At 43.2% G+C, this 27,878-nt stretch overlaps 1 protein-coding gene across 1 annotated transcript; it reads left to right on the forward strand.

The window, feature by feature from the left end:
* The first annotated feature begins 275 nt into the window (after nucleotides 1-275).
* On the forward strand, nucleotides 276-27,631 carry ALG13 (ALG13, UDP-N-acetylglucosaminyltransferase subunit). Its single transcript, XM_027662296.1, has 28 exons — nucleotides 276-498; nucleotides 962-1,127; nucleotides 1,346-1,484; nucleotides 3,211-3,319; nucleotides 4,946-5,143; nucleotides 5,490-5,573; nucleotides 6,408-6,458; nucleotides 7,189-7,235; nucleotides 8,166-8,238; nucleotides 10,021-10,102; nucleotides 10,445-10,625; nucleotides 11,356-11,431; nucleotides 12,150-12,258; nucleotides 13,369-13,433; nucleotides 14,310-14,410; nucleotides 15,042-15,169; nucleotides 15,873-16,107; nucleotides 16,273-16,386; nucleotides 16,576-16,732; nucleotides 18,732-18,876; nucleotides 19,295-19,354; nucleotides 19,481-19,536; nucleotides 20,185-20,247; nucleotides 20,601-20,772; nucleotides 21,964-22,086; nucleotides 25,543-25,583; nucleotides 26,430-26,610; nucleotides 26,716-27,631. Exons 1-28 carry the CDS (start codon nucleotides 418-420, stop codon nucleotides 26,979-26,981), a joined length of 3,303 nt encoding a protein of 1,100 aa, XP_027518097.1. The 5' UTR covers nucleotides 276-417; the 3' UTR covers nucleotides 26,982-27,631.
* The last annotated feature ends 247 nt before the right edge of the window (nucleotides 27,632-27,878 follow it).

Genomic DNA, 27,878 nt, shown 5'->3' on the forward strand with positions numbered 1-27,878 from the left:
CACCCAGCCAGGCTGCCCATTAGTGACCCTGAGTGCTGAAGTAACACACCCGGAGCACAAAACTTTCTGAATCCCCTTTCCAAGCCTAGAGTTACTAACCTCTCCTCCTTGAAAGCCTGAAAACCTGAGACGCTTGTGGCTACCCCGCTAAACGCTGTCGGAGTGTGGGCTCGCTAGAGCGGGCGCCGTGGGTAAATCCCACGGCCCCGTGAGCCCTGCCCGCTCTCCGCTCGCCCGGGCGGCGGGGGCGGGACGACGCGAAGGGAGAACGGACCGCGAGGAGCAGCTGCCCCCGCCCCCTCAGGGCCGAGCCCGCCCCGCTCCCTCAGCGCCGCCGCCATTTCGGGGAGCGCCGAGCCGGGCGCGCGGCGCCCTCTGGTGGCCCCGCGGCCAGCCCGGAGCCGCCGGTCGGTGGCCATGAAGTCTGTGTTCGTCACCGTGGGCACCACCAGCTTCGACGAGCTGATCGCGACCGCCCGCTCCCCGCCGGCGCTGCAGGTGAGGCGGCCGAAAGAGAGACACCGGCCCGCGCCTCCCCCGCCTGGCGCCTGCGCGGTGGGAGCTGCCCCGCCTGCCCCAGTGCCGGCACGGGCTGCTGGGGGTGTCTGAGGGCGGGCGCCGTTCCGGGGTGTCTGAGGGCAGGCGCCGTTCCGAGGTGTCCGCGGGGAGAGGCGTGAAGAGTTGGGGGAAGGGAGGGGGGCAGCGGTACCCGGGCCGCGGTACCCGGGCCGCCGATCAGGGCCCGGCGCCCCGGTTGGGCACACCCCCTCCATCCATCCCGCCCCTCATCTGTCCCCATTATCGCTCCCCGTCATCCCTCCTCGCCCCCTCCTCTCCCCCGTCATCTCCCTCTCCTCCGTCCCCTCACGTCATCCGTCCCCTCATCCCTTCCCCCCCGTCATCTCCCTGTGCCCCCTTGCCCCCGTCAGCCGTCCCCTCATCCCTCCCCGTCCCGCCGCAGGCGCTGCAGACCCGCGGGTACCAGAAGCTGGTGCTGCAGGTGGGTCGGGGAGCGCTGCAGCCGCCGCTGCCCGGCGGCAGCGCGGCCCTGGAGGTGGAATCGTTCCGCTTCAAGGACTCGCTGGCAGAGGACCTGCGGAGCGCCGACCTGGTCATCAGCCACGCAGGTACAGCCCCCTTTGCTTGCCGGGCCTGTGCTCCTGGATCAAGAGTGGGGGTCCGTGCGATGAAGTCTGTGACTTTCCAGCTCGGGGGTGGGCCGATTGGTAATGCTGAGGTCTGCAGTTGGAGGTGGGTGGTTAAATGTCCACCTCCAAGAATCTCCCCTGATTCAGGAGCAAGTAGGATATTTCATCTCTCACCGTGTTTTCTGTTTCTGTTGTAGGTGCAGGTAGCTGTCTGGAGACTCTAGAAAAAGGAAAACCACTAATAGTAGTAATAAACGACAAGCTGATGAACAACCATCAGCTTGAACTGGCCAAACAGCTCCACAGAGATGGGTATGTCCTCTGCTGTAACTGCAGGTATGCAGCTGCTGTGGCTGTCCTGGCTGGGCAAGTGCTCAGCACATTGACTGTGTTACTGCAGAATTCAGAATGTACCAAAGAAATGTACATCCTTCTTTGTAACCTCCATTTGTTTCCAGAGTGGACAGATTAACATTATGTGCTAATTGACCAGACTTACCAAGCCTTTTGACCGTGGCCCCTTTAATTATTTTTTTTCCTTTGAGGGCACATGTATTCAGATTAAAAGAGGAAAAATTTAAACTAAATAGAAGTGGTTGAATTTGGAACAGTCAGGTAGGATCCTAGAAGCACCCAACAGCTACTCTCTTTCTCTGCTCTTTCTCACTATTTGTGGGATTCTTTTTTTGAAGTCTAGAAATAATACAGCCTAGACCATCAGTTTGCAACCACAAACCACATGGAATCAGTTCCTCCCTGCAGACTCAGGACTCCATCATTTTGCTACATGCACTTTCCTTGTAAAGGGCAGGAGCTGGAGTTGCCTGTGCAGCTGCACTAACATAACAAGATTAGAAGTATCTGGAGTATTTAGAACAAAACATAAGAATGGCTTTACTGATACAGATCAGGAGTCTACATAGCTCAGTCTCCTCTTGGCAGTGGCCATATACAGATGCCCAGCCAAAAGCAGGAACAGGGCAAGAACATGTGGTTGTATTACTTTCTTCGTAATGCTCTTATATGCTTTGATTCAGGGGGATTCCTAAATCAGATGCTGTCTGGTTAGTACCTTCAATACCTCTGCCTTTCAATTACTTATTCAGGCTGCCCTTTTAGCCAAACTTTCAGAATCCTATGTATTCTCTGACAAGGAGTTTCACAGACCTACTGCCCGTCATTTCAGGGGAAAAAGTAAAACAACCAAACAAAAAACACACACAGTAAAAATTCCCAAAACAAACCACTGAGCAAACAACACAGAAAAAAAAAATCCCCTCTCCCACCAAAAAACTCAGCTCCTTTTGATAGTTCGTATTCATCCTGACTCCTGTTTGTTCCATTTCCTCTCCTTTTGGACTGTATCTTACTGTTTTCTCTTATGATAGACTGCACTCTAGAAATAGCAGATGACCTGTAAATTGAAGGCAGAGGAAATAAAACTCCCAATTTTTAGTCTGTGTCTTGTTCCTTTGCCCTGCAAATAGGATTTCATGTGTTTCAGAAGAGCTTTCTTAACAGGCTAGGTGTGACATTCATTTATATCGAGCAAGTTTTAAGAAACTTGTTATCTTGCTGCTTCTGCCAGCTATGGAGACAGGAAGGAATTTTTCTTTCTTTTTGTTGGGCAGTGTCAAGCATTTGAGCCTTATCTGCAGCTTGATAATAGCAAGTAACAGATTGATGTAGCAGTTCTTTGTGGCTCTGGGATTGGTGGAGAACTGTGCCGTGTGTTCAAACAGGATGAATTTCCTGGTATGGTTCATGGAGAAGATCCTTGGATGTTGTTCAGTCTCCCAGCATTGCAACCACAGAAGTTAAAAAGTTAAGGAGCTGAGGTGGTCTGTGAAAGCTGAAGTATGTTCTCAGCAGTGCTGCCTTAAGAGCCAGTTCTGGTTGGGGCCTGCTGCTCTGTCAGGTCTCTTCCTTCCATGTCCTTATTTTGGTTTCCATGCTAAAGGATTACGTACGTAAAACTAGAAAGAAAATTGTGTGTATATAAAAATTCCCTTGGGGATGGATTTCTTTTTTTTTAATCTCTGGGTTTGATCTGTTTTGACAGCACTCTCGTGGAGACGCTGCAGTTGATGGACTTGTCAACTCTGAAACCTTTTCCGCCTGGACAGCCAGAAAAGTTTGCTTTGTTCTTGGATAAAGTTGTTGGGTTTCAATAAACAATACAGAAGAATAAAAATGTGAGAAAAAAACCCACTTTTCTGCTCTCATGGTGAGGTCTTCCATACTTAAGATCCACCAGCTTGAGCAAACCCTCGAAGAAGATGTCTGTTAATATTAACTGGCATGAGAGGGTTTCTAATTTAGTGCCAGAGTCATCCAGCTTTATGCTTAAAAGAGCACAGAGCCAACCAGGAGAGGAAGAGTATGAACTGTCTGGTTTCATGGACTGACATATTTACATCACAAGATCTCCACTGGGATGGTAATTCCAGTGATGAGGACAAGCTAAATGACTTCTTAAGGGGCATATATGCCAAGGACAAGTGGAATTAAGTTGGTTTTGTTGATCTTCCTGTGCTGTTCTGCAAATAAGCAGATGCCTTCTTCACGTGCTTACAGAAATACTGTAAAGAGAAGTCAAAAGGGAGAGATTTAAGCCTCTTAAAAGAGAAAGGGGCACGTGGTGAATCTGGGTGAGAAAAGTCAAGAACTGCAAAGGTGCTGCCGAAGTGCCCAGCAGGTGACCTGCGTTTGGGTGATTCACTGCCAGAGTAAAACACAGGAGAGGAATGGGCTTAGCAATACAATCACTCCATTTACACGGCGTTATCCACATAGTGACTTAGTTTGGGCTTCTGTAAAGCCCAATATTTCCTATTTAGATTAAATATTGGGAAGAAATTGTTCCCTGTGAGGGCTGTGAGGCCCTGGCACAGGTTGCCCGGAGAAGCTGTGGCTGCCCCATCCCTAGAAGGGATGTTCAAAGGCAGGTTGGACAGGGCTTGGAGCAGCCTGGGCTGGTGGAAGGTGCCCCTGCCCATGGCAGGGGGTGGAATAAGATGATCTTTAAGGTCCCTTCCAACCCAAACCATTTTATGAATCTGAGGCTGATTCCAGCTTCCCATTTAAACCATTGAAATGGTCAATCATGTTGATTTGTTTAGGTAAATGTTTTGAAAACCATAGGGTTTACAAATGTTCATGCAGGCTCTTAGGTTTGTGAAGGTCTGGAATTGCAGTGCTAACTAGTGCTAATTGCCCTTCCTGCAAGTACATTATTTGTTTGGGATTTTTTTCTGATGTAGTTTAAAACAACAAAGTGGAATTTTTATTATGAAGTTGAATGTACATAGAGGCATTCTCCTAATCAAGTGGAATAATCAGGCTGCACAGGTGTCGTTTTTGCCGATCCCCGAAGTTTACCCCAAGTACTTCCTTAGGAGCAACTAAGATTTTCATGTCCTTAACGATTTTTATAGAGCTGCTTTTTTCAAATTTACTGCCAGCAACTTGTCTCCGGCCCGGGAGCGTGCAGGGATGTCACAGGGAATTCTGCACAACCAACCGGGCCGATGTTCCCCCCGGTTACGTAGCCAAGGATGTCGAGCGATGGAGCTGAAGGAGTTGGCTCAGCAAGGGCTCTTCCCCGGGCAGGTCGGGGAGGAGAGGGCTGCGCACTCACGCCGGGGGCTGGAGCGGGGCGGGAGAACGGGACAGCTTAAAATGGCCCGGGCGGGGGCAGCTCCTGCGGGATCCCCGGGCACAGGGCGAGGCCCCGGGGGGTCCCTCCGGGCGATCCCGCAGGTGGGCGCGGCCCCTCATTAGCGGCCCCTCATTAGCGGCGGCCGCGCGCGGAGCCGCCGCGCGCCGAGCTCGCGTCCGCCTCAGCCGGGAAGATGCAGAAGGGCTGGAAAAAGTACTTCGGGCAGAAGTCCTTCAGCGAGGTGGCCATGGACGAGTACCTGGGAAGTCTGGGACTCTACCGCAAGATGACGGCCAAGGACGCCTCCTGCCTCTTCAGAGCCGTCTCGGAGCAAGTGGGCAGCCGGCCGGGCTGGGGGGAGCCTGGGGCGCCTCAGGCCGAGCGCCACCGGGGCTGGGCTGGGGGTGCTCCCGGAGACCCCCCGGGTGCCCGGGGTGAGGTGGCGCGGGGGGGGATGGAGGGGGTGTGGGTGTGGATGGCTGAGGAGGTGTGTGAGGATGGGAGCCATCAGCCCCCGGGCGCTCCGACTGCCGCCCGCCCTCACGTGTCCGTGACCCTCCGCACCGCCGGGGCTCTGTGCTGCTATCAGTCTTTGCAAACTGCGGGTAAAATAACAGCTCGTGCGAAGCGTGAAACAAGCTCTGGAATTTTCTCCTTCGTAACTTTTTATTTTCTTCCAGCTGTTTTCATCTCAAATTCATCATTTGGAAGTTAGGAAAGCTTGTGTCTCCTTTATGAGGCAGCACCAGTCCAAGTTTGAATCTGTAAGTAACTGCGTGGGGCAGCTGTGCACGTGTAGTTAGGCAGAGCTGTGGGAGGGGGTGTGTGGTTTTGCACTAAACACGCCCACATGAACATGCTGTGCCTTGCCTGGCTTGTCGCGTGTGAGAGAAGTGGCGGGGTGACTGCTTCCTTACCTTATTTGAGTTGCAACCACACAACAAGTTACTAAAACCCAAGTAACAGGGTGGGAGTTATTTGTGTATAATCTCTACGGAGCAGCCATTGCAGAAATGGATAGGTAGGAAATGTGTAGGACTTCAGAGCAAGAAACAAATATCAAAGGATAGTGGAAAATTCCAGTATGTGTGAAATCATTGCATGAAATCGTGGGGTTTTGGGGTGAGTTTTCTGGTTGGTTTTGTCTGTGGCAGTTTGTGTGGGCGCAGCTGCGTGTATGGTGTTGGTGTGGGTTTTGGGGGTTGTGTTTTGGGATTTTATTTGGTTGGTTTTTTCCCCAGTAATCATATGTAAGTGCATAATCTAAACTAGGAGGGAGATGAGCCCCAGAGTATGGGTCACTGACTTGTGCTCCTAATTTTTTTTAGAATCTCTTGGTATTTCCACGTTGGTACCCCAAATCATTCCCATGATTTAAGGCAGGGAAGAGCTAAATTCCTGCCATTGGTCAGGCCAGAGCCCTTCAAAACCCAAAACTGATAGGAACTGGCAGACTAGTCCTAAATTTGATGTTTATGTCCCCGGTCCCTGCCCTGCCCCCTTCCATACAACAGCTGGTAACTGTTAAGTAGTGTTTAGGTTTAACTTTGTTTTCCAGCTGCCTAAGTTTTTGTATTTGTTTTCTTCATTGTTGAAAGTATGTGGAAGGCTCATTTGAGAAATACCTAGAACGACTAAGAGATCCAAAGGTAAGAACTGATCTAATACTTGTCAAGAGACTAAAATTTGAGGAGACTAGAAAAGGAACGTAATTAGGGGACAGTTTAAAATGTGCTTGAGTTTGCGATTTTTTTTAGATGGACCCCAATCCTGGGGTCTCATTTGCATAAGTAATACTAAGGGTTTGTACTAAATAACCATGAAAGAATTGTTTGTACAGTACCACTTTTAGTGGGGAATTTGTATGGGTGCAAAGAAGCAATCTCTGTAGGCTGGACAATAAAAGCTTACTCAAAATTGCAATTCTTCTCTAAGAAAAAAACAAATAACATGGAGTATACTTCACATTAAATGTTTATCAGGGTTTGCAATCTCCTGCTTCTTCCTTTACCCCCAGGTTCAAATACCAGAGGTCAAAGTTTTATTTCTTTAGTCTTTAACCAGTAAGCTTGATCAATGCCACAGTCTCTGAAAAAAATGTGATTTTAATTTCAAAGCAAATCTATCTTGAGTGATGTGTTTTAAGAGCTGCTGCCAGAACCATTCTGTTTTACTCATTTTGATAATTGTGGCTATCCCATCTTGCAGACCCCTTTCACCACACCACACTCTCCCCCAAATCCTAGTATCTCAACTTCCAGATTGTTTTAACAAACTGATGAGTTTGGATGGGGGTTTTAATACTACAGAGAGCTGGAATAAAGTTGTTGATATTGAAGATGCCTCTACTCTTTTATGTAATCTTATAATCTTGCATAGGAAAGTGCTGGCCAGCTGGAAATAAGTGCTTTATCAATGATGTACAAGTAAGTATCTGTTTCTTATGTTTTCTTGTTTTGGGTTGATGGTGTGGGGGTTGTGGCCCCAGAACCTTCTAAGGCTTTGTCACTGAGATGTGGATGTGTGAAACGTGGTGAGAAATGCTTCCTTAACACTTAACTGACATGTGAATGGTGCCATCCCAGCTCCTGCGGGTTAAGGGGAGGGTCGCTTTTCAGGGATGCTCCTCTGTTATCTGTTTGTTGGTGTTAAACTTTCTGGTGGCTGAAGGATGGAAAATGGGGAAAAACAAGGGGCTGTCTGTAGTGGAAACGCTGTGGTGGATAAAAGCATGACTAAAACTCCTGTGAGTCTTCTTGAAAGCACCAGTAGCAAGGAGTACTTGCCCTACTTGGTGCATAAACCCTGATACTTATTTCAGAGGTAAATTAAAGCCTGCAGAGGTGCTGCTGCCTTGCTAAAATGCTGCTATCCTGTATCAGGCTGGCTCTCCAGTGATAGAAATAAGAACCCTCCCTTTGCAGGCTCGTTTTGCCTCAGTACTAAAGGAACAAACTGAAGGTTGGCACGAGTCACTAGTTCTCTGTACTGGGGTTCTAGTCCTTTTGCAGGGGGACTGGTTCCCTTAGTGATTGTCTTGTAAATTGTAAATTCTAAAAAAATAAATTGTGTCAATGTCTGAGCACCCTTCTACCAGCATAAGTCCTTGATTTCATCTGTGAGTAAATGCCATGCACTTTCCTGGATAGTTTCCTTTTTTCCTCTCAAGATAGGTGGTGTTTACTCATCTGGCCATTGCTTTATTGGGAGCATTCACTTTTCAGGAAAAGTACTTCACACGATTTTTTTTGTAAACCATCAGTGGATTCTCTAAACAGTTCCCTGCAAACTTCTCCATAACATGGTTCTACTAAAAGTTTGCTCTTGTAAGTCTTGTTTTTGCTCTGCTTGCCTAGGCGAGACTTCATTCTGTATCGGTACCCTGGAAAGCCACCCACGTATGCCACAGACCATGACTTTGAAGACAAGGTGAGCAGAAGTGAGGGCAATTTCCTCCTACCCCTGGTATCTACTTACCTTCAGTCCTGCTTAGTTGTAAAATCTTGCCACTGGAATTGAGCTCTCGAAACTCCAGTGCCCTTGCATATTTGAACAAAACTGCAGAGTTGACTTCGGCTCACAGAAAAAGCACAGGATTTGCACAACAGTTAACTCAGTTATAGCAGCTTTGCTTCCTATCTGAGCAGTGGATTTGTGTGCTGTTCCCTGTTCTGTTACTCCTGCTTAATTGATTTTGATAGCAAGAGTTAATATCACAACTCCGGAATATTCTTTCGTGTTTCTGAAATCTTTGTGTAAAAACACTTCCCAGGGCGAGTTTGAATAACCTGACAGCACAGAATGAAATGTGTTGAGTTACACCAAGATACATTTCTCATACTGGCAAATAGAAGGTGTTCTCCCCACCCCTAGTGCCACTTCCTGAAGTCAGATGAGGCGTGCAGGTTTTTTTCTTGAAGAGGAGAAGTTAATGGGATTCGACTGATCTATTAAAGCTGATTTCTGTGGCGTACAAACTGATGTGAGTTAAGGATGGGAACTGTTGAAACAGCTTGTCTACAGCAGAATTACTGCTGGGGGCAAAAGGAAGGAATATAGAGGAGAAATGCTATGTATTACCTTCCCTCTGAGCCCTCTTGTTTTCTGCAGCCACGCAGATGTGGCTGCACAGTTATGGGACTAGTTCAGGCACGATGCCAGTGAAGTTGCTGTGGTGTGATTTCAGTGTGGGCTGTTACATTTGCCAAAGTGGCCAGTCTGCTCTGAATCTGTGCTGCAGCCAGCAGCTGTTGATTTCTGCTGATTAGTATTGCTTACTTGGTTTACACACACTTCTTTCTTCTTCTTTGTAGTTTTCTGTGTAGCTTAATTTAATTCCAAAATGAGCTGAGTTTAAAAATCAAGCAGTATGGTTTAAATGTGTGTTTGTCCTCCAGGGCTTTACAAACCAGAGCTCTCATTAAGTGTTGGCAGCTGTCTGTCATTAGACTGTACATACAGGCAGCAGCTCCTTCTGGTGTTGCTCATCCTCACCGTGAGAGGAGAGCTTGTGTTGGCAGAATACCCAGTGCTCAGAGAATTAAGAGCCCTGGCATCCCAGCCCCTGCTGGCTCTCTGGGAAGCATCCTTGCTGGCAGTGTGCTGGTAGCTGCCTGACAGCTTCTGCTGGTTGCAGTTGGCTCTGGCTGTGTGCCAGGGTGGGGTTTGATGGCACACATTTACACGGTGTGCCAGGGCATCTGCTGCAGAAATCTGCATGCACCCCTTCAAAAAGCAACACAATACTTTTTATTAAAAGTGAGGCTTTGAGGGCTAGAGAAATAAAAGCTCTTCTTGTCCATCTCATAAAGAAGGATGAAACGTGCCTTTGACACTTGGACAGTGTGTCTCAGGGGTACTGCATTAAATGGCTTGTACTTATTTTACCTCTTGAGCAATTGGTGGTCTTGGAAGTAAGGTGGAAACAAACTCATATTTCATGTTTAATACAGCAGGATGTACAGATTGATGTTTTTTCTATGATAGACAAAATTTAGAGACTTTACCTAGGATTCAGTTTTAAGCTGATTCTACAGCTTTTTCATATTTGTATTGAGAATATTTATTGTTTTCTTGGTGAGTTGGTGTCAACTATAGAATAAAAGAATAACGTAGTCTGGAGCTAGGATATCAGGTAGAAAGAACTTGGATTTACATAATTCCAGCCTTAAAGCTTTTTTTTTTTTCTCCCCCTTTATTTTTCTTTCCCAGATTTTACTGTGTTGTTCCAACAACGGCCATTATGACTCTGTGTATACAAAACAATTTCAGGAGAATGCTGCTGTTTGCCAGGGTAAACTTGAAATCATTTTTCTATGAAAGAGAATTACATGTTTTCATACGTTTATAGGCAGGGTTTGGTTCAGCTTTCAGGGCTGGGGAGGAGAGAGATGGAAGCTCATTTATTGTATGTTAATATAACATACACTCATTTTTTTATCTGTTAAAGTGGGATATTGGACCAAATGACCTCCAGAGATCCCTTCTTCCCACCTGAATTACTTTATGATTCTCTTCTTAATTAAATTTCATATGACTAGTGCTTTGTAACAGTAGATATATCTGAAGATATGCTTACCTTGAAAATTGCAGGGGTTCTTATGAATCTCATGTTATCGAGGTTTTTGTTGATCAGCTCTATTATATGAGGTCCTGTACAAAGGTGTGTTTGGCATGGATGAGGAAGAATTAAGGTCTGCAGTGGAGGTGTTTCGAAGTGGATCCAAGAAGAACAGAAACAGTGGTCGTGTAGGAAGTGAGGATGCAAACTTCGGTTGTCTTCATGAAAAAGTATCCAGAAATCCATCAGAAAAGAGGTAGTATTTTTGGGAAGGGGATCTGGAAAAGGGAAGCAAAAAAAATTAAAAACCTTGCAGAGGACAACTTTTCCAAATTTCTTTGAATTTTTATGGAATGTTAACTCCCTTTTTGCTGTGTCATGACACGAGCACACACCTCAAGTATGTCCTGGAAGAGTAAATCCCGTGCTTTCCTTGGAGCTGAGAAGTATCTTATGATTAAATATACTCTGCTCTGGGCTACATTATAGCTGTGTCTTACTCTGTAAAATGACAGCTTATTTGTAAGGGAAATTGTTCCTTATTTCATCAAAGCTTTTTTATTGTTTGGTTTTTTTTAGTGAGACACTTATTACTCTTCTGAGCCTCTACAGCTCTGAAAGGCTTGAGAGCTGCCTCTGGCCAATGCTAAATGCTTGCAGCTGACATTGGGTTGATGGGACCTAGAACAGGGTGTCTTGTACTTGCCAGTGCAAGAATTCAGTCACTCAGTGGGATCACCCTCATCCTTTTCTAACTCAAGCAGTACCCTCATTAGGAGTGGATGTTGGAACAAGTAAAGGTTTTGCTCTTAAAACTTGGAAAAGGATTGTCCTGTACTGCATTGCACATCACTAGTGTTTAAGGCAAAATCTACCACTTGATGGCACCATGGTGCTTTTTCAGGTTGTATGAGCAGTTGGTTGATTTTAATGCTGGCTAGAAATCCTGTGTTGTATCTGTTGTAATCTTATTTTCAATTACTTAGGGTGGATGACTGGGAAGGCAATGGTGCTGGCAATCCAGAGGAAGCTAAGTTCAAACAAGGCATTGAAGAAGAAAAGGTTTGTCAGTTAGAGAAGAAAACTTTACAGTTTGTTTTGGTTTTTTCTTTTCTGTTGTATGTTGTTACCCTTGTCAGGGCTAAACCCTCTTCTGACTTTCTAAAAATGGATTTTTTGGAAGTAGGTGGTTTATTTTTTCCATCTACTTTTGTCTTTTGGTTTTGTCCTCCTTGAGTTTCTATTAAATTGGATAAGCCTTTTTCCTTTCTGAAATTCTCTAGTTCTTCCCCTAGCTAATTTTCATTTCCACTGGAAGATGGAACTTAGCAGGTGTTTCCTGGTCTGTTGTTTGTTTTTCCCCAGAAATGGTTTAAACTGGTTCACTTTTCTCTTGTCTGTAGTGTGGACTCCATCTGTAGAGTTTTAGAAACTCTACAAAAACCTGTTTTCAGATATAATACCTGAAATTCCCACCAATTTCTGAGGTCATGGCTTCGTGGGTCTGGTTAGATTCCTTTGATTCTTTTTGAGTAAAAAAACATGCCAAATGTTACTCTCAAACCTGTTTCTACTTTCCAAAATCTGTTTGCTCAACACCTGAATATCTAAATGTGTTTTCATATTCTTGAGTTTCAGTTTTTAGGGGATACAGTGGAAGTGAAAATTTTGGAAAGTAGCATCTGTGCACTTTAAAATGATCCACAGGTGCTGACAGGTTAGAGGTTGTGCTGAACACATGAAATGCACTTGTTAATGTTGCCTTTCAACTCTGTTTTAGCCTTCAGAAAATCCCCCAAAGATGCCTGTTCCTTATAAAGTGCTAAAGGCACTGGACTCTGCGATCTATCGAAACGTGGAGTTTGATGTTTGGCTGGACAGCAGAAAAGGTATCTATGAAAAGGGGAAAGCCAAAAAACTCTTCCTGTAGGTAGGACATGTTCTTACCAGTAGCTGGTTTCTTGTCTGCAATTCAAAGTACAAAATACACTGCTTTTGATACTGTGTAATGGTACAAGGTTGCTAAAAATCTGCTTTCTGCTACTTACTGACTGTATACAGGAAGTAAGAGGACTCAAAGCAAAGTACCCAACTCTGTGTTGCCATTCTGTTGGATTGGAAACCAACCAAATTTGGGAATTTTTAGTTACAGCACGTGTGTAAGGACTCCTTTTTATAGCACGACTTTGGCCTCAGAACTGTATAATAACGCAGATCTCAAATTTAACGTTGGGATCTGTCAGATGAGTTTTTCTCCTGCTTCCCACCCATCGTGGACTTCTACATTCTGGAGAGATTGCACGGTCTTTGTGGCTTGGGATAGGTTGGCTGCTTTTTGGCATACACTGTGACTGATCTGTAAAGCAAGAAGTTACCAAGAAGGATAAGTTTTTAAGTGATGTTTGATGTCTGACCTGATTTGCTTTGCATACTGAAGAACTCCAGTGTTTTAAAACTGTGTAAGCAGTAACGTGGGTCATTAAAATTCTTGGAACAGAGTATGGTAACCAATTATCTATGTGGAACACTGATGTGTGGAGAATCCAGGCAAGGAACTGAGAGAACCCCACTGAAATCTGGGACCAAGGAGACTTTAGGCAATGTCAGCTTTTCTGGGATAACATTTCACTTTTGCCAAGTGCCACCAGGACTCTGTCAAGACAAGATATGCCCAAAATTCTTAATACCAGCATTTGCACTAAATGTGGGATTAACTCTGTATCACCACAACGACATTGTAGCATTGAAGCAGTGGTGTTACTTACTGCATTATCTGGTTATTATTGGTCTGTGACTTAGCCTGGTTATGGTCTGTTTTAGAACATCTGCAGTTACTTCACTGTTACTATGGGGAATGTTTTCAGGTATACATAGGAAATGACAGTTGGCCTATTAATTGTAGTTGGATGCTGTCATGAAGTACTTTTGGGATACAAGAAGAAAGAACAGTAGTTTAAAGGCTTTTTTTTATTTTTATTTATTTATTCATTTATTTTTAGAGCTTCAAAAAACTGACTACATGGTGTTTGCTGGGAGACAGTACTATTTAGGAGACAAGTGTCAGGTTAGTACTCAAAGGAGACTCAGTTATGATAAACTATTAAAACTGCTTAAAATAGAATATGGTAAACCATTTTATTTCATAGAATTTTCCAAGGCTTCTCTCATTCTCTTCCATGTAGCAATTAATTTGACTTTCTTTTTAATGTAATTTTTTTCTAAAATCTCCCTTTAAACTTTGGGTAGTGTGAAGGAAAAGCAGTTTGGAAATTCATTGTGAACCAGTCATACACATTCTGTGTGTGCAGGCAGAGAGCTCAAAATGCACAGGGTGTGCTTTTGAAGGTAGTTGTCTTTGGAGTTTTTACCTGGGTATCAGCAAAAATTCTGGATAGTCTTGTCTTTCTCAACAGTGATGTAGCAAAATACTTATATAAAATAGAAAGGGAAGAGTAGCATGACGTGGCCAGGAGATGCTGAAAGGAAGGTCAGTTTTCTTTGTATTCTGATGTTGTATGTAGTCAGGGCTTATTTTTTTTTAATCACTGTTTAAAGTAGTGCTGATGATTCACTTAGTGACTTGTTTCTTGCTGAGCAGAGCTTTCCTTTCCAATTTCCTGTTTTATCTTCTGTTCTCAAGTTCTTCAGTAGTAGTCTTCCTTGGTACTTATCTGCTTGGCACAGTGTATAAAAATAAGTTAGGAAGCAGGTATCTTGCCTCTCTGTCACTCACCAGACTGATTTTATTTCCTTTTCCCTTCCTTCCTGAAGGTAGTACAGTGCTCTTTATTTTGCCTGTAATTTCAAGAAGTATTTGAGACTCCTGGGCCAACTCAGTAACACAGGATTGGCTGGGAGCAACCTTTGCTCTTAGTGGTTTGTAGACAATATTCTGATGCAGTTTGGGTTTTTTTTAGAGCTCCCCTTGTTCTCTCTCCAGGTGCGTCTGGAGCCGGGAGAGAGGTATTACAATGCTCATATCCAGGAAGTTGGACAGGAGGACAACACCTTGACTGTATTTGTTGAGGAGCTGGCAGAAAAGTAAGCAATCTGCTGATTACTTCAAGTTTGAACTTTTTCTAGTTGAGTTTCTGGGTTCACAGGTGCTTGAAATGGGATTGTCAAGGTACTTGGAAAAGAGAACTTTGGCTTTTAAATAAAAACGAGGGATTACTTCCTTACTGGCTGTCACTCTTCAAAGAGAATATTGCAGGACATTTTTCCTCTTGAATTTCTAATGACCAAAATCATTATTGTAATGCTTTCTATGGAATCTTGCTGCTCTTTATTCACTGGAAAGTGAAAGTGATCTTTGCAGTTTGGGCTTAATTCACAGATACCAAATTACCCTGGGCTGTTGGTTGGAGTTTTTATGTTGTACCCAGACAAGTAAATAATTGGCACTTCAGTGAATCGAATCCCTTTCTCCCCCTTGCTGTTTAATCATTCACCCTTCACCAGGCAGTAAATAGGGTTGAGACTAAAGCCTAGGTTGCCCCTTTTTATTAAACAAGTAGCAATAATGTGTGCTTGGTGTCAGAGAAACAGATTATTTATTTTCACAAGCTATTATATTTTCTGCTGCCTTGGTGTTGCTTCAGCTTACGTTGCTGTGCAGTTATGCCCAGTGTATCCTTGGGGCACTGCCACCATCCCTGTGTTCTTTGTACAGACATACAGTTCCTTTGGCAAACTTGAAGCCAGTGACTCAAGTGGCTCCTGTCCTTGCTTGGAACGTGGCTCACAACCGAAGAGGAGGAGCCTATCAGAAAATAACAGGTGGACACTTCTCAGGAATAGGTTTGTACAAGGTTTTGAGAAGCATTGGAGCTGGGGGGAGTAGGGGAGATGCTCGTGACAGTTGTAACTGTAGCAATCTTTGGATATTGGAAGTGACTTAATTCAGATTGTGATACAAAACTTGGTTGCTGCGGGGGTTTGATGTAAAGTTATCTTTCAGACAGATGAATTTGCCTTTGCAAAAGAGCAAATCCACTGAAATACAGAGCAAATTGGTTATTGCTCAAAATTACTGAAAACAAATTTGACTCTTGAGAACCTTATGTAAAGACTGCATCAGTGAACCAGAAAGCTTGTCTGATTTGGCATTAGCAGAGATGCATGGATGGACTAGGGCTTCCCCAGCCAATTAAATATGGATTGAAATTGTTTAATTCGGAGGAGTTGTGGTTTTCTTATTTTTATTAAATAAGTTCAGCCTTCATAAAGAGATTTTAAATACTGACAGTACTGGTTTGATTAGCTGAAGGTGGGAAGGTACTTAACATGTGAGATGCTTGTGTTCTCATAATGTAGAATACCTGCTTGAGCCTTCAAAAGAAGGGCCTGAACTTTGCACAGCTATGATGCACTTTTTCTGTCATAGGCTACTGGCTCTTCCTTTGCCATGTGTCCAAATACTAGTTCTTATCAAATGATAAAGAGAATGTAGCTCAGGTTTAAGGTGTAAATCTGTCTCTTCTGTCCTCAATGAAAACTGCAGAAATGGGTATGAAAACACGAAAGAGAATGCTTAAGAAAGTTCGTGGAAAGGAAGTCTTTATGACTGTGGCTTATAGCAGGGGGCAGCCACTTCTTCCACCCCGCCTACAGCACAACGTTCCTTCGGGGCGCTCTCCTCCAGTTCACTGCTCCCAGGGTGGTGCAAACATGGCACCTTACAAACCCTATCATCAGCAGAACCCTCAGAGACATCACCGTGGATTTGGGATGCTGAGGTATGAAGTCTTGAAAAGCTGTCTTGAGGTGACCACTTGTTTTCTATTCGTTCTTGCTGCAGACTAGTTAGGAGAGAGTTTGTGCTGCTTAATAGGTGAAACCACAGCTGAGTTCCACCTGAGAGGCACTTCCTGGTAATTGCACCTTTCCCCCTTTAAACTCAGGGGATCTGCCCAATTTATAAACAGGCACAGCATGGTTGGCCCTCAAATAGCATTCAACCCCAGTCCAGGAAAGAGATGTTGTCAGAGCTATGACAATTTCTCCTGCAGGTCCTGGTAAGTGACAGTAAACCTCTTCTACCAAACATTGCTCAACCAAGCACTGGGGAGGATGGTGGGACATGAAGGGCTGAACTGGCTGTTAGTGGCACAGAGGGGTTCTTAAAAAGAGTTAGAAATGAGCACCAAAACGGTGGTGAAACTGTAGGTGGTGGTGATTCTTAACCTCCTTTCTTGTTCCTGAAGCTCGTACAGCCGTAGCCGCCGTCAGCTGCAGAGTGAGAATAAGGAGTGTCAGGATGGGTTTATGGCAGGGCATGGAGAGGAGCCTCAAGGGCCAGAAGGAACTCTGACTTTCTATGAGATTGAAGGAGAGAATGATGCTGCTTTTTCTACCTTGCCAGTAAGTTATGAACCAAAGGGTAAGCTGAAACCTCTCAAAGAGAGAGGAGGAGGGAAAAACTGTACAAATGCACGGCACTTCTTTACCTAAATATGCAGCAGCTTTGGGGTTTTTTTTCTTGGAATAAGGCTTAGCAGTGAATGTCTTTGAGCATGGAAGACTAAAATTAGTTGAGATCCTGTAAAATCTGCTTAAAACCTCAGTTTTTCGAAATATTCCCCTTCTTTCTCTGTATCCTCACCAGCAGCACTTGTTTTCTTATTAGTATATTTTCATAAACATAAAGCAGTGTTTCTCCTTTCTATTGCAGTTTGAAAACAAAACAAAATCTCTTCCTCCTGTGGATGTCTGTCTCACTCTAAATGTTGTGGGAGAAAGCTTTTCACTTATTTGCCACTCTGTAATGTATTGTTTGAGTAATGGGATTCAGAAGCTGTATGGTGATAGCCTGGATTGTTTCTGTGAATTTGTAGTTGGGTAGTTTTGAATTAGCATCTTGTTCTGCAACAATGTGTTCTACTATAGAAACAGGAAAAAATACGAATCTAGGCTTCTCATAAAACAGTCTTTCTGTTGATTTGTAGATAAAGTGGCAGAGTGTATTCTTTAACTTTAAAATGCATCTTTCTCTTTTATTTGTAGTCCAAACCTAGTCCAAAGCTGGGTGTTCTATCAAAAAAAAAACACCAAAAAACAACTGATAAAGAGGTATCTGAATAGGAAAGCAGATCTTTTAGAAACAAACAAAAAAAAGCTTGGTAGGTTTGAGAATTTTTTGAACTGTATTAAAGCAGAGAACTTAACAAATGTCTTTAAATGAGGGAGAGGGAAGATGCTCAGGGTTGCTTCAGGAGCAGTCTTTTTTTCTTTGCCCTCATGCACTAGATCTTTAATCTTTGCTCTGATTTTTCTCCAAGAGTGTCAAGGAATAAGGACAGATTATCCTGCCATTTCTTCTCTCCATATGAAATCAGTATTGCTTACTGGGCTTTTCCTCCCCATTGCTAGACCGTGTACCTCCAGCTCCCAATGAATAGGTTTTCATGTTCATTCACTGACTTTGGTATTGTCAATGCCAAAGATTTTTCTCTGTCTTGTTCAGTAAAGGAATATGACATTTTCTGGGGAAAGATGCATCTCACAGAGAACTCTGCCATCCTACTAGAGGCCTGATGGGATAATCTTCTGACTTACAACCTCTGCTTCAACTCTGGAAATCTTTCAGGCCTCTCTAAACACTTTATCAGTCTTTTGTGTCTTCTGAGGAGAATTTTGAGTGTCACCTCAGCCATCACAAAAGAGTGAATCGAGTTCTTTTACTCAAGCATCTCAATCCTATAGTCCTGCTTCAGAGAACTATATCTTTTAAATTGTGGTGTAGCTAGGTACTGACTTCAGTGCAAACACAAAGGGCATGTAAAATGTTGGAGTCCTTTGGGAAAACTTGATGTGTGCTGCTGTCTGCAACAGTCAGGCTTGCATGTGTGGGTCAAGTTAGTGCAGACAGTGGTGTCTGTGCCAGCAGTAACCCCTGGGTTTCACTGGTGGTGACTAAAGATAACCTTTGTCCATGATAATTGGAGTATTTGGATGAACTGATCTGCTGTTACTAGATCAGATGCTCCAGAGTGAGGAATGCAGTAATACGTGTTGGAGGTAGCAGTCTTGGCTGTTATCTGGGGTCTCCTTCCTCCTTTTCAGCTTTGTTAGAGCTGACTGAGTTCTGGGAGGAAGCAACTTGACTGCATAGCACAGAACACTGGTAGGTCTTGAAATAAAAAATTGCCTTAAGTATTCTAGGCAGAACAAAAGATAAAGGAAGAAAATGTGGCTGCAACTGTTTTGTGGCAATCAAGTGCATAGGAATGGACACACAGATGATACTTCTAGTAAGCTTTGGTTGCAGAAAGCTTCATCTGCCAGCCTGTTGCTACTGTGTGTGTGCATCTGTGTGGAGCATGGAAAGGCTTTAAATTATTTCTAAATGCATGCTTCTGAGTTTGCTTTTCAGAGCCAGAGTAGTCCTGCTCCCACTGTCCATAGTCCAGCAGGATTTTGGGTAGCAAGGAGAAACCAGAACTCTGTTTCACCTAACAAGCAGACCCTGAATTCCTCAGAGGAGGAGGAAGCAATAAGTGAAAATGGTGAGTTCTTAAGGGATTAGTAGGCAAAAAACCAGATTTATAAATTTTTCGATGTGCTTTTGATTGTCCAAGGGGGGTCCTTACACCTCCTAGAGATCTTTGTTGTGAGCTCTGAATATGTGTGTGAACATATTATATTTCTTTGTTGTCTGATACAAATGTGTCTCTTCTGTTTAAGCTGCTACACCAGCACCTTTGTGGAGGTTTGTAGCAAGTTAAGTTGCTGCTTAAAAATGCATGGTGTAAATTTGGTAATGTCAACCTTGATAACACCATTTGTTCTTCCACCAAGTAGCTTCAGAGTTTATTTACTTTTTCTGCACAAAGCAAGATGATACTCAAAACATGTTAGTAATGGATGCACTAAAATGTAGTTGTAACTCCAAGCTTTATTTTTTCCCCTTTTCTTGAATCAAAGCTTCCTGTTCTATCTCCCTTGTAGGAAAATTTCATGAAGAATATATCTATGCACCCCCAGGTAAGTAAAAATGTAGTCTTTACTGATAGAATATTTGGTGAATGTAATACTAAGACATTTTCATACGTTTCTGAAGGATTAGATTTAATGCAGCTCTTTTCAATTAATTTTGCCTGTGCCCTCCAGATCCTGACTGTGAAACTGCAACAGTATTTAGTTCAGCAGAACCTACAGCAAACTTGGTAAGCTTTAGTCACAGTCTCTTCAGATGTGGGACCCTTGAGGTGTGTAGTATTCTTCACAGGAAATGTCCTTGGATGCAGGCTTAACACAGCAGGTCAGAGACTTCTTAGAAAGGCATGTTGGTTTCATTTATACATTCCCCCTCCTTTTCTCCCTAAATAGTGAGGTTTTTATCAGCAGTCAAGTTTGAATTGCACTGGATACATGAATGATTTTTCATCTTTTGCTCTGTGGAAGAGAAAATGTCTATTTGAGTGCTGTTTACTTTTCTTTTTCTACTCCAGACAGCACTTGCTTTTATCATGCTGCCTTTCAAGTTGTATTCCAGCTAATCTTAGTCCTCCACTGTGGGACTGAAGAGATCTCATCTGTGATAGAACTGACCTTGGAGCTTTATTTTTTCAATTTGAAACTAAGTCTTATTCACCTGCTGCTCTTCAGTGGGTGTGAAAGCAGTCCTGTGCATGTCAGAATAAAACTGCTTTTACTTGAGCTATGGAAGATGATCTGTGTGGGTGTATAGTCCATAAATAATAAAAAAAATAAAACTAAACAAAACAAAAAAAAAAAACCAGGAGTGTGGGGTGTGTGCCTCGTGGCTTCTTTGCCACTTAAATGGACCATGCTTGGTTTTGGAATCCCTTCAGGAAGAAGGGCCTGTCTCGGTGTCACCTCACGAGGAAGGGACTTCCTACAGCTATCCCCAGAAGGTGTAGTATCTGGTACTTTATCTCCTGCTTTATCATGGTAGCCCTGTGGAGAGGAAACCACTCTGCTTGCATTGTGTCAGTTTGTGGGGGTCCCCTACAGCATCTTACAGCAAAGATTACAATTTGCTGCAACAAAACCAAGCAAAACAGAAGAGCCTTGCAGGTGTCTGTAACTTTAAACTGGTATTTTTTGAGCCAATTTTTAGAGAATTTGGATAGTTAGGTGCCTTTACAGCTAGGATTTCCAAAATGATTTATATAAAGTGAGAATTTTTGAAGTATGTGGTATTTCTGTAGTCTCTGTCAAAGCCGGTTGCAGAGGCAGTCTGCTGAATACTCTGACTCTTTTCCAGGTGTTGGTGAACTCTGCAGGAGTTTCAGCCTCCCCAGATGTTTATACTGCTCCAGCTACAGGCCTCTCTTCAAATTCTGCTACCTCCACTCCAGCCAGTGTCACCACAGCAACTCCCCCCCAGACAGCAGTTCAACCTGTCATAGTATCTCCCTTTTCTGTGGGGAGGCCAGGTAGAGTGTACAGACTGCAGCCCTGGACTAAGTTTTCAGTTATTTTGCCCTCCCTCCCCTCCCCCATCCAGAACAAATGCTAAAAGGTTTAAAAACAGAAATGTCACTTGCTTTGGTTTAAAATGACTTAGTTGTTGTTGTAACTTGATTGCTGACTTTCTATTTTGAGGGGGCAGTTGCCCCCAAATTTGCATAGGAGTTGGAGGTCTCTGCTTTGGGTTTTCTCCCCTTGCCACCTTTAGCCAAGAGTTTTGCTAGAAAGTTCTTTTTAGAAGGCAGAAGTTCATGGAAGCACCCTGGAGTTGAGATACTGTTCCAGAGGCTTTACTGTCTCTTCCAGAAGAGTCACTGGCTGTGATGTTTCAGGATTCACACAAGTGTCAGGTTCATTTTTGTGACTCTCAGTTAATTCTGTGCTTACTTATTTCTGTGCAAGGAGATCAGATTTGTGGTTGGTCACATAGTGCACTTGCCCCCTTAGATGTATTTGCTTTAACATCCTGGAAGTGTCTGTTAAAAAATTCTTTTTCACTTCTTGCAAGGAGGAATTTTCATGTCTTCTGTAACTCTTCGTTTAGCATCCAAAAAACCTCCACCTTCCATTCTGCTCAGTTCTGTCTCACTTTTCTTAACCTTTTTTTTTTTTTCCTAGTCTGCTTGAGAGTTTAGTCAGCAGAGCTCTCAAAGCTGTCTGCTCACCAGTGCCAACCTGCTTATGTGTTATCCCTTCATACCTAAGGAATGTTTAACAGTAGGCTGCCCAAAATATTTTTGGCCTGACGTGTCTTGAACCTTGTCTTGTTTTTGTGGGCTTATTGTCACACTTCGGATGACTTGAAGTGATTAATCTGTTCTCTGTTGTTCTAGGGCAGACAATTATGTAAGAGAAGTCTGGCCTGCCTTCTAATATGGAGAAATGATTGAAAAAGGCAGTTTTTCTTAACTGGGATATGAAGCTTGCAGATAGACATACAATTAAGGCTTCAGAGATCGGAACCTTCCCATCTGGTTTCAGAATTTCTTCTGGACTTGTTTTAAAGCGATTGCTAAAGAGAATTTTGTTAGAGCCTGAATTTAGGGGCACTGTGGTGACAAAGTGCATGCTTAATTGTGTGACTGAGCACCTTGTTCATTTGACATACCATGGCAAAGTTGACTTTTTGCGTGACATTTGTTTCCTTCCAATTGTAGCAGTTTCTTCGGTGCCATTCCCAACTTACTCAGCTCCTCTTCCTCCAGTGAGTGAGGTGGGAGAAGCTGGTGCTGTTCTTCCAGCTTACTCTTGTGATCCCAGTGGCAGTGATCTGCCTCGAGGTAATGATGGTATTTTGTGCTTTTACTCCTGCTGCTCTTCAGCACTTCTGACTTGTGTTCTCCTTGGAAGCTTGACAGAATACCAGTAGTGAGAAGAAATAGCTCTTTGCAGCTCACAGGGAGTGAGAAATAATATTATAGATGCTTATGCTAAAACATTTTAATGTTTTAACAGTTTTGAATAGAAAGTTTGTATCTGACTCAGATGTATGATTACTGCAGCTCTAGATGGCACCCTAAATAAATGATTGTCAAGGGAGAGGGTGCTTGGCCTATAACATACTGGTTTGTGGCACAGTAATCATTTTTCTCATAACTGATTAAAATAATTGTATTTATAAAGTCATGCTGTTGCACAGTTCCGTGGGCTGTTTTTGTTGTGCTCCAAGATGTCATTCTGTGGTATTATAAACCAGGGCTTAAGTGTAGGGTCATCTTGTTCCTTGTATGTGTGGCCTTGTCACATACTGTCATCAGGTAGGACAGTGTTTAAGGTACATTTCAGCCACTGAGCAATGAGTGTGCAGAGACCAGGCCTGCTGCTTTCACAGGTCCTGCTGCTGTGCTCTTCAGTTACTCTGCTGTCGTTGCCTGTGCTCTCAATTCCCAGATTTGTTAATCTTGAATATTCTGTTTTCCACTTCCCTGCTGTGGTACCATCACTCTGGCTGATCCTGTAACATCAGAGTTCATGCTTTTCAGCTCGAGGTGAATGCCCTTAGCTGATGCTTTCAGCACTTGGGAGAATTGGGTGTTAAGTGTGCTGACAAGGAGCTGGAGTGGATGTGGATTAATAACCTCTTCAGACCCCACCTGTAGCTCTTCAGCTGAGTCACTCTGCATAACATTGGCCACGTGCTTTTTGGCACAGACTCTAGAATAAGGATCTTAAGGTTGCTAATTAATTGCTTGTAGCATTTATGTTGTTAGACTATATGATAATCTGAATGGCCTTTAGATTAAGAAATCCAGCAGCTTTGGGGTAGCATAGGGTTAAGTATGTGGGTGTACTTGATCTGGAGTTCTGTGTGCTTTGCTGAAGATACCTGCAGGCCTGCTATAGATGGGGACCATGACTTGTCAATAGACCTGGACCTGGGAAGAAAACCTGCTGTGTGCCTTAGCATTACTTGTATCTGCGTTTGTTCCAGTTTTCATAGTCTCTTGGATCTTGTTTTAATGGCAGTTCAGACTTACAGATGGTCAGCTTAGATGTCCTACCCTTGCTTGGTCCCTTGTATTTGAAGGAGGTGTTGATAAAAGACTGCTTGATATAAGTGTGTTCCAGAGACCACAGCAGTGTTCAGGGTTGACCAGAGCTTCCCATCAGCAGAGTAAAAACTTTGTTGTGAGATGAGCTTTTAATCAGCAGTCAACATGGTCTTTGTATTTTCATCAGGGGTGGGTAACTTTCTTTGGCTTAGCTATTGCTTCATAAAAGTTGTAGTGTTTTACTGAAGACTTACTTGATTTCTGGACATCTAAAGTAGGAATATAAACGAAGACTGGTCTCCTACTGTACATGCTTCTGTTCCAGCATTCCACAGACAGCAGTATTTCCAGTATCAGTGTGTCTCTCAGCTCTTCCTTTGTGCTGTTATCACTGCTATGAAGCTGCTATTTCATTCTGCTCTGATGCTTGCTTTGCATAGATTTGCATAAACAAAGAATAAAATTGGATTAAAAAAAACCCAACCAACTTGTTCCAAATGTAGATGCAGTTTCAGCTAGATACTAAAAAGTTGGCATTCATGTAGGCCTTTGGGTTATTTTTAATGTTTTAGTGACTGTGGTCAATGTTATAGTCAGATCACCAACACTTCCAGGACTAAGCTGACATAAGGATGGATCTGTGTGCACTTCCTAGAATAGCTGTGGGGATTGTTGACCTGATCAGATATGCTGAACATTAAAAGAATTGAAAATTGGCAGCAATGATAGAGGAACAAATCCTCATGCATTTTAAGACAGGAGTTTGCATTGCTGACGTTGTGCCTTCCTGCAGCAAAATACCACATGCAGTACCATAGAGGAGCAGGGCTGGGAATGTGTGGGACATGGGTGGATAGGGAAGCACTGTTGATCTAAGGCCCTGGTAGAGAATATAGGTAACTCTGAGGTGTTGCTGAATTGAAGTCCTTAGCGGCTTGCCCCTTTTGAGTTGTCTCCCTGTCAGCTCCCAGCTGTGCTAAAGCAAAGTCTGTGCTGTGCAATAGGTGACTTGCTCTTCCTGAGCCTTTAACACAAAACTGTATTGCAATCTAAGAAAACAACTTTTCTCATGCATAGTTCCAGAACTGCATCATGGGATTAAACACCTGCTCTCTTTTTTTTCCTTTCAGTGGTCCACTCTAAAGGTTTAAAACTCCTTCACTGTTTTTGGACAGTCAGAAATATGTTTGCAAGTTCAAAACCCTGTTGTGCTTGGAAAGTGCTTTCAAAGTTCCTCCACACATCTGATATCATTTCTCAGCATTTCATGTACTTGCCTGAAGACAAATGATTCAGTACATGGAAGACAGAAGTAAAAGACTATTTGCAAGAAAGCAGGGAACTGAGTACCCTTGTGAGGAGGGGGAAGGAAGGAATATGTTCTTATTCCTCCTTCCCTGCCTCTGTTTTCTCACTTGATATAACAACTGGGGAGACCCCCAAAACTGGGTGGGAAGGTCTTAGGGTCGTTGTGTGTGTGGTCCCCATTGACAGGTCTCTGTGGCCATGGCTCAGCAAAGCTCTAGAGGTGGAGGTGGTGGCAGAGACAGACTAGCCCTGGGCAGCAGCAGTGTGAAGCTGGAGTCTCTGTGGAGCTGGCCTGTTGTCTCGTGTGCCAGCCCAGTGAGGGTATTTGCAGTACATGGGCAGTGTACAAACTGTGTATGTAACAGCTTTGGTGAATTGTCACTGAGAGGTGTATGAGAAGGCTGCTTCTGCCTGTCTGCATGCTTCCAAACCCTTTCTCATTTCTGTAGTGAGGGAGGGAGAGCCTTTAGTGGTCAGCTTCATTTTGGGACTCATCTGATTTCTATTTGAGAAAATACTTTTTCCTTTAAAACCTCAAGATTAAAGGGAAGCCAGATTGGCTTAAATCCTAGTTGCTTAGACAATGGAGACTTGTAACAACATTGACAGTTACCACTTGAGTAATCCAGATGAGTAAACCAAAATTAAAGCTAATGTAGTCACTGAAGTTAAGTAATAAGTTGGTCAGACAAATGCTCTACTATTGCACATACATCTAACTGGATTAAGTTAAAAAGATAAGGTAGCATTAACAGCTACTTCTAGTCAAGATACATTGTTTACCCTTGAAACTTTAAAAAAAAAAAAGTAGTGCTAAGATACTCTTATTCATTAAGTAAGAGTAGCTTAAAGTAATATGTTCTTAATGTGTGCAAATTGCTTTTACTTCTTGGTTTTTATTCCTCTGCTCTTTAATGTCATATCCTTTCATTTCAGATACAAAGGTCTTGCGGTATTACTTTAATCTGGGATTGCAAGTAAGCACTTTTAAAATGAGTATAGTAAATTGCCTGTAAAAACTGCTGGTTTTCTTGACAAATAAAGTCACACATTGAACACTTCTAAGTGTGCTAAGTGTGCATCCTGTGCTCCTGACAATACATATTGGCTTGCTTGGTGGAGATCAAAGTGTGACTCAGGAAGTGAAGTTCTAACTCAAAATATGAAGCATGCTGTATGTATATTAAGTTATTTTACTCTGGGTTGTGGTGGTGGTTTTTGGGTTTGCTTTTGGTTTTGCAGGGGATGGTGAATAAATATTGTTCTTTCAGTGAAGATAAGGCAGAGAACCTGAGCCATTCTTAAGAAACTTTGTGTACTTAGACAAGACATCAAAGACCACTTAGAGATGTGTGGTTTGAGTCTTCTAGGACTTGTCCAGCTGTGTTCAGACTGGTTAGCACAATTTCTTTGTGTTCTGGAAACTCTTGCTCTGTTGAAGAGTTGTTTCTCTTCCAGTAGTCATAGGCAGTGTCAGTCTGCTGCTCAGGGAAGTAAAAAAAGTAATGTGAACTTTTTCAAACAAAGAAATATTAAAAATCTTTTTGAATATGACCAAACCAGTAGGTGGGAATGTTCTTCCTCTGTAAATACTTCTGGCATAACAACAGTGTGGAACTGAGCTGGCTGTTGCTGTGTATTGCATTATTGTTCCTGGTAGGCGGTATTTTTTTATTATTATTTATTTGTTTGGTGTTTCAAGGGGCTAGGAAGGTAAAAAATGCACTCTTTCCTAACTTCAGATCTGAACTAGTAGCGATTTGGAGGAGGGGACTATGTGTTTGTATGCCTGACCTTGTGGGTTTTTTTTCTTTTCCTCTAAGTATTGCCATCAGAACTATTGGCCTTCCATGGTGTATGTACAGCCAGTGCTGCCTCCATCTTCAGTAGAAGTTTATCCAGCATATGCTGAGCCAGCTCCTGCCTTAGATCAGTCAGTACCTCAGATCTTCACTGATGCTCGGCAGACTGAAGTCCAGGTTCCCTTGGAAGCACCAGCAAATGGTTGGTATTTGAGTCCTGCTGTGTTCATAGTAATGAAAGACAGCATAAAAAGGGCCATGAATGTGGTTAAAACCTGTGTATGTGCATTTTGTTCTGTTTTTTAAGGTAACTTTCCAAATGCAGAGCCTCCACCCCTATCCTATGGACCAGTGTATTACCCAGTTGTGTCAGACCCCTTCAGCCAGCAGTCTCTGCCTGGGTTTGACACTGTGGTTCCTGCCTACCACTATATTAGTGCCTGGCACCCAGTAAATCCTGCACATGGAAGTTCACCACAAATGGCCAACGCTGTAAGTTCAGGACCACCACACCAAATCAGCTACATTGCCTCACCTAACCCTGTACCTCATGACATGCCTCAAGGAATGTAAATCTGGGAGCTGGAAACTCATTCTTGGTTTCTCGTTTCTTGTTTGTCAACTATTGCTAATATATTTTTGTAAATGTTATCCTGTCTTAGGGGGCTGAGTCAGTTGATCAAGCTGCATTCATATTTCATGTTTAGGTTTATGCTCCTAGTTGACAAGATGTTGTTTTAGTTGATTAGGGAAGCATAGGAAAAAGGTACACACAATCTGTAATGCAGGGAACACAATTGAATGTGGCTGCATAAAGTATGTGGAGAAAAGCACTGTCAGTAAAGGCATGTATCTCTGAGAGGTTGCACTGAACACTTGAACACCTGGTTCTTGTTGAAGCACTGAAATAGGCTGCCACTACAGCTATAGATAAAAATTGGGCATAGAGTCATTAGAGGGTGAAAATGTTTAAAATAAGTTGGCTTTCTCAGATTTTGCAAAACAAAGCTGCTTTGCCGCTGGTGGTCACATTTATAATAGCTGTATTTCTTCTGTCTACCTTCATAGTGCATAGATTTCATGACTGGAAATACAAGAATAACGTTTTGATCTGTTGTATATTTGTAAGATTTGTTTTGTGAAAGCTGTTGCACATATGGTGATAGTCTTTGGTGGTTAATTTGCACTGACAGCACAAAATAAAAGCATTGAACACGTGAAAATGAGTGGTCATTTATCACTGGCAGATAATGTTCCTGACAACTAGTTGTCCCACAGCCTGGACCAAAGAAATGTGGTTATGTGGGATAAGGCTGCTCCAGCCCTCTATGAAATGGTAGCAAAAGCTTTCAGTATGAGAGTGGAGTAATTCCTGGTAATTGCAGTTTTTCCCCTTTAAACTTGTGGAATCTGCCTGATTTGTAAACAGGCACAATGTAGTTGGCCCTCAAATAGCATTCTAGTCCTGTC

This window comes from Corapipo altera, unplaced genomic scaffold (assembly GCF_003945725.1).
Source record: "Corapipo altera isolate COAL_440 unplaced genomic scaffold, ASM394572v1 326, whole genome shotgun sequence".
Classification (NCBI taxonomy): domain Eukaryota; kingdom Metazoa; phylum Chordata; class Aves; order Passeriformes; family Pipridae; genus Corapipo; species Corapipo altera.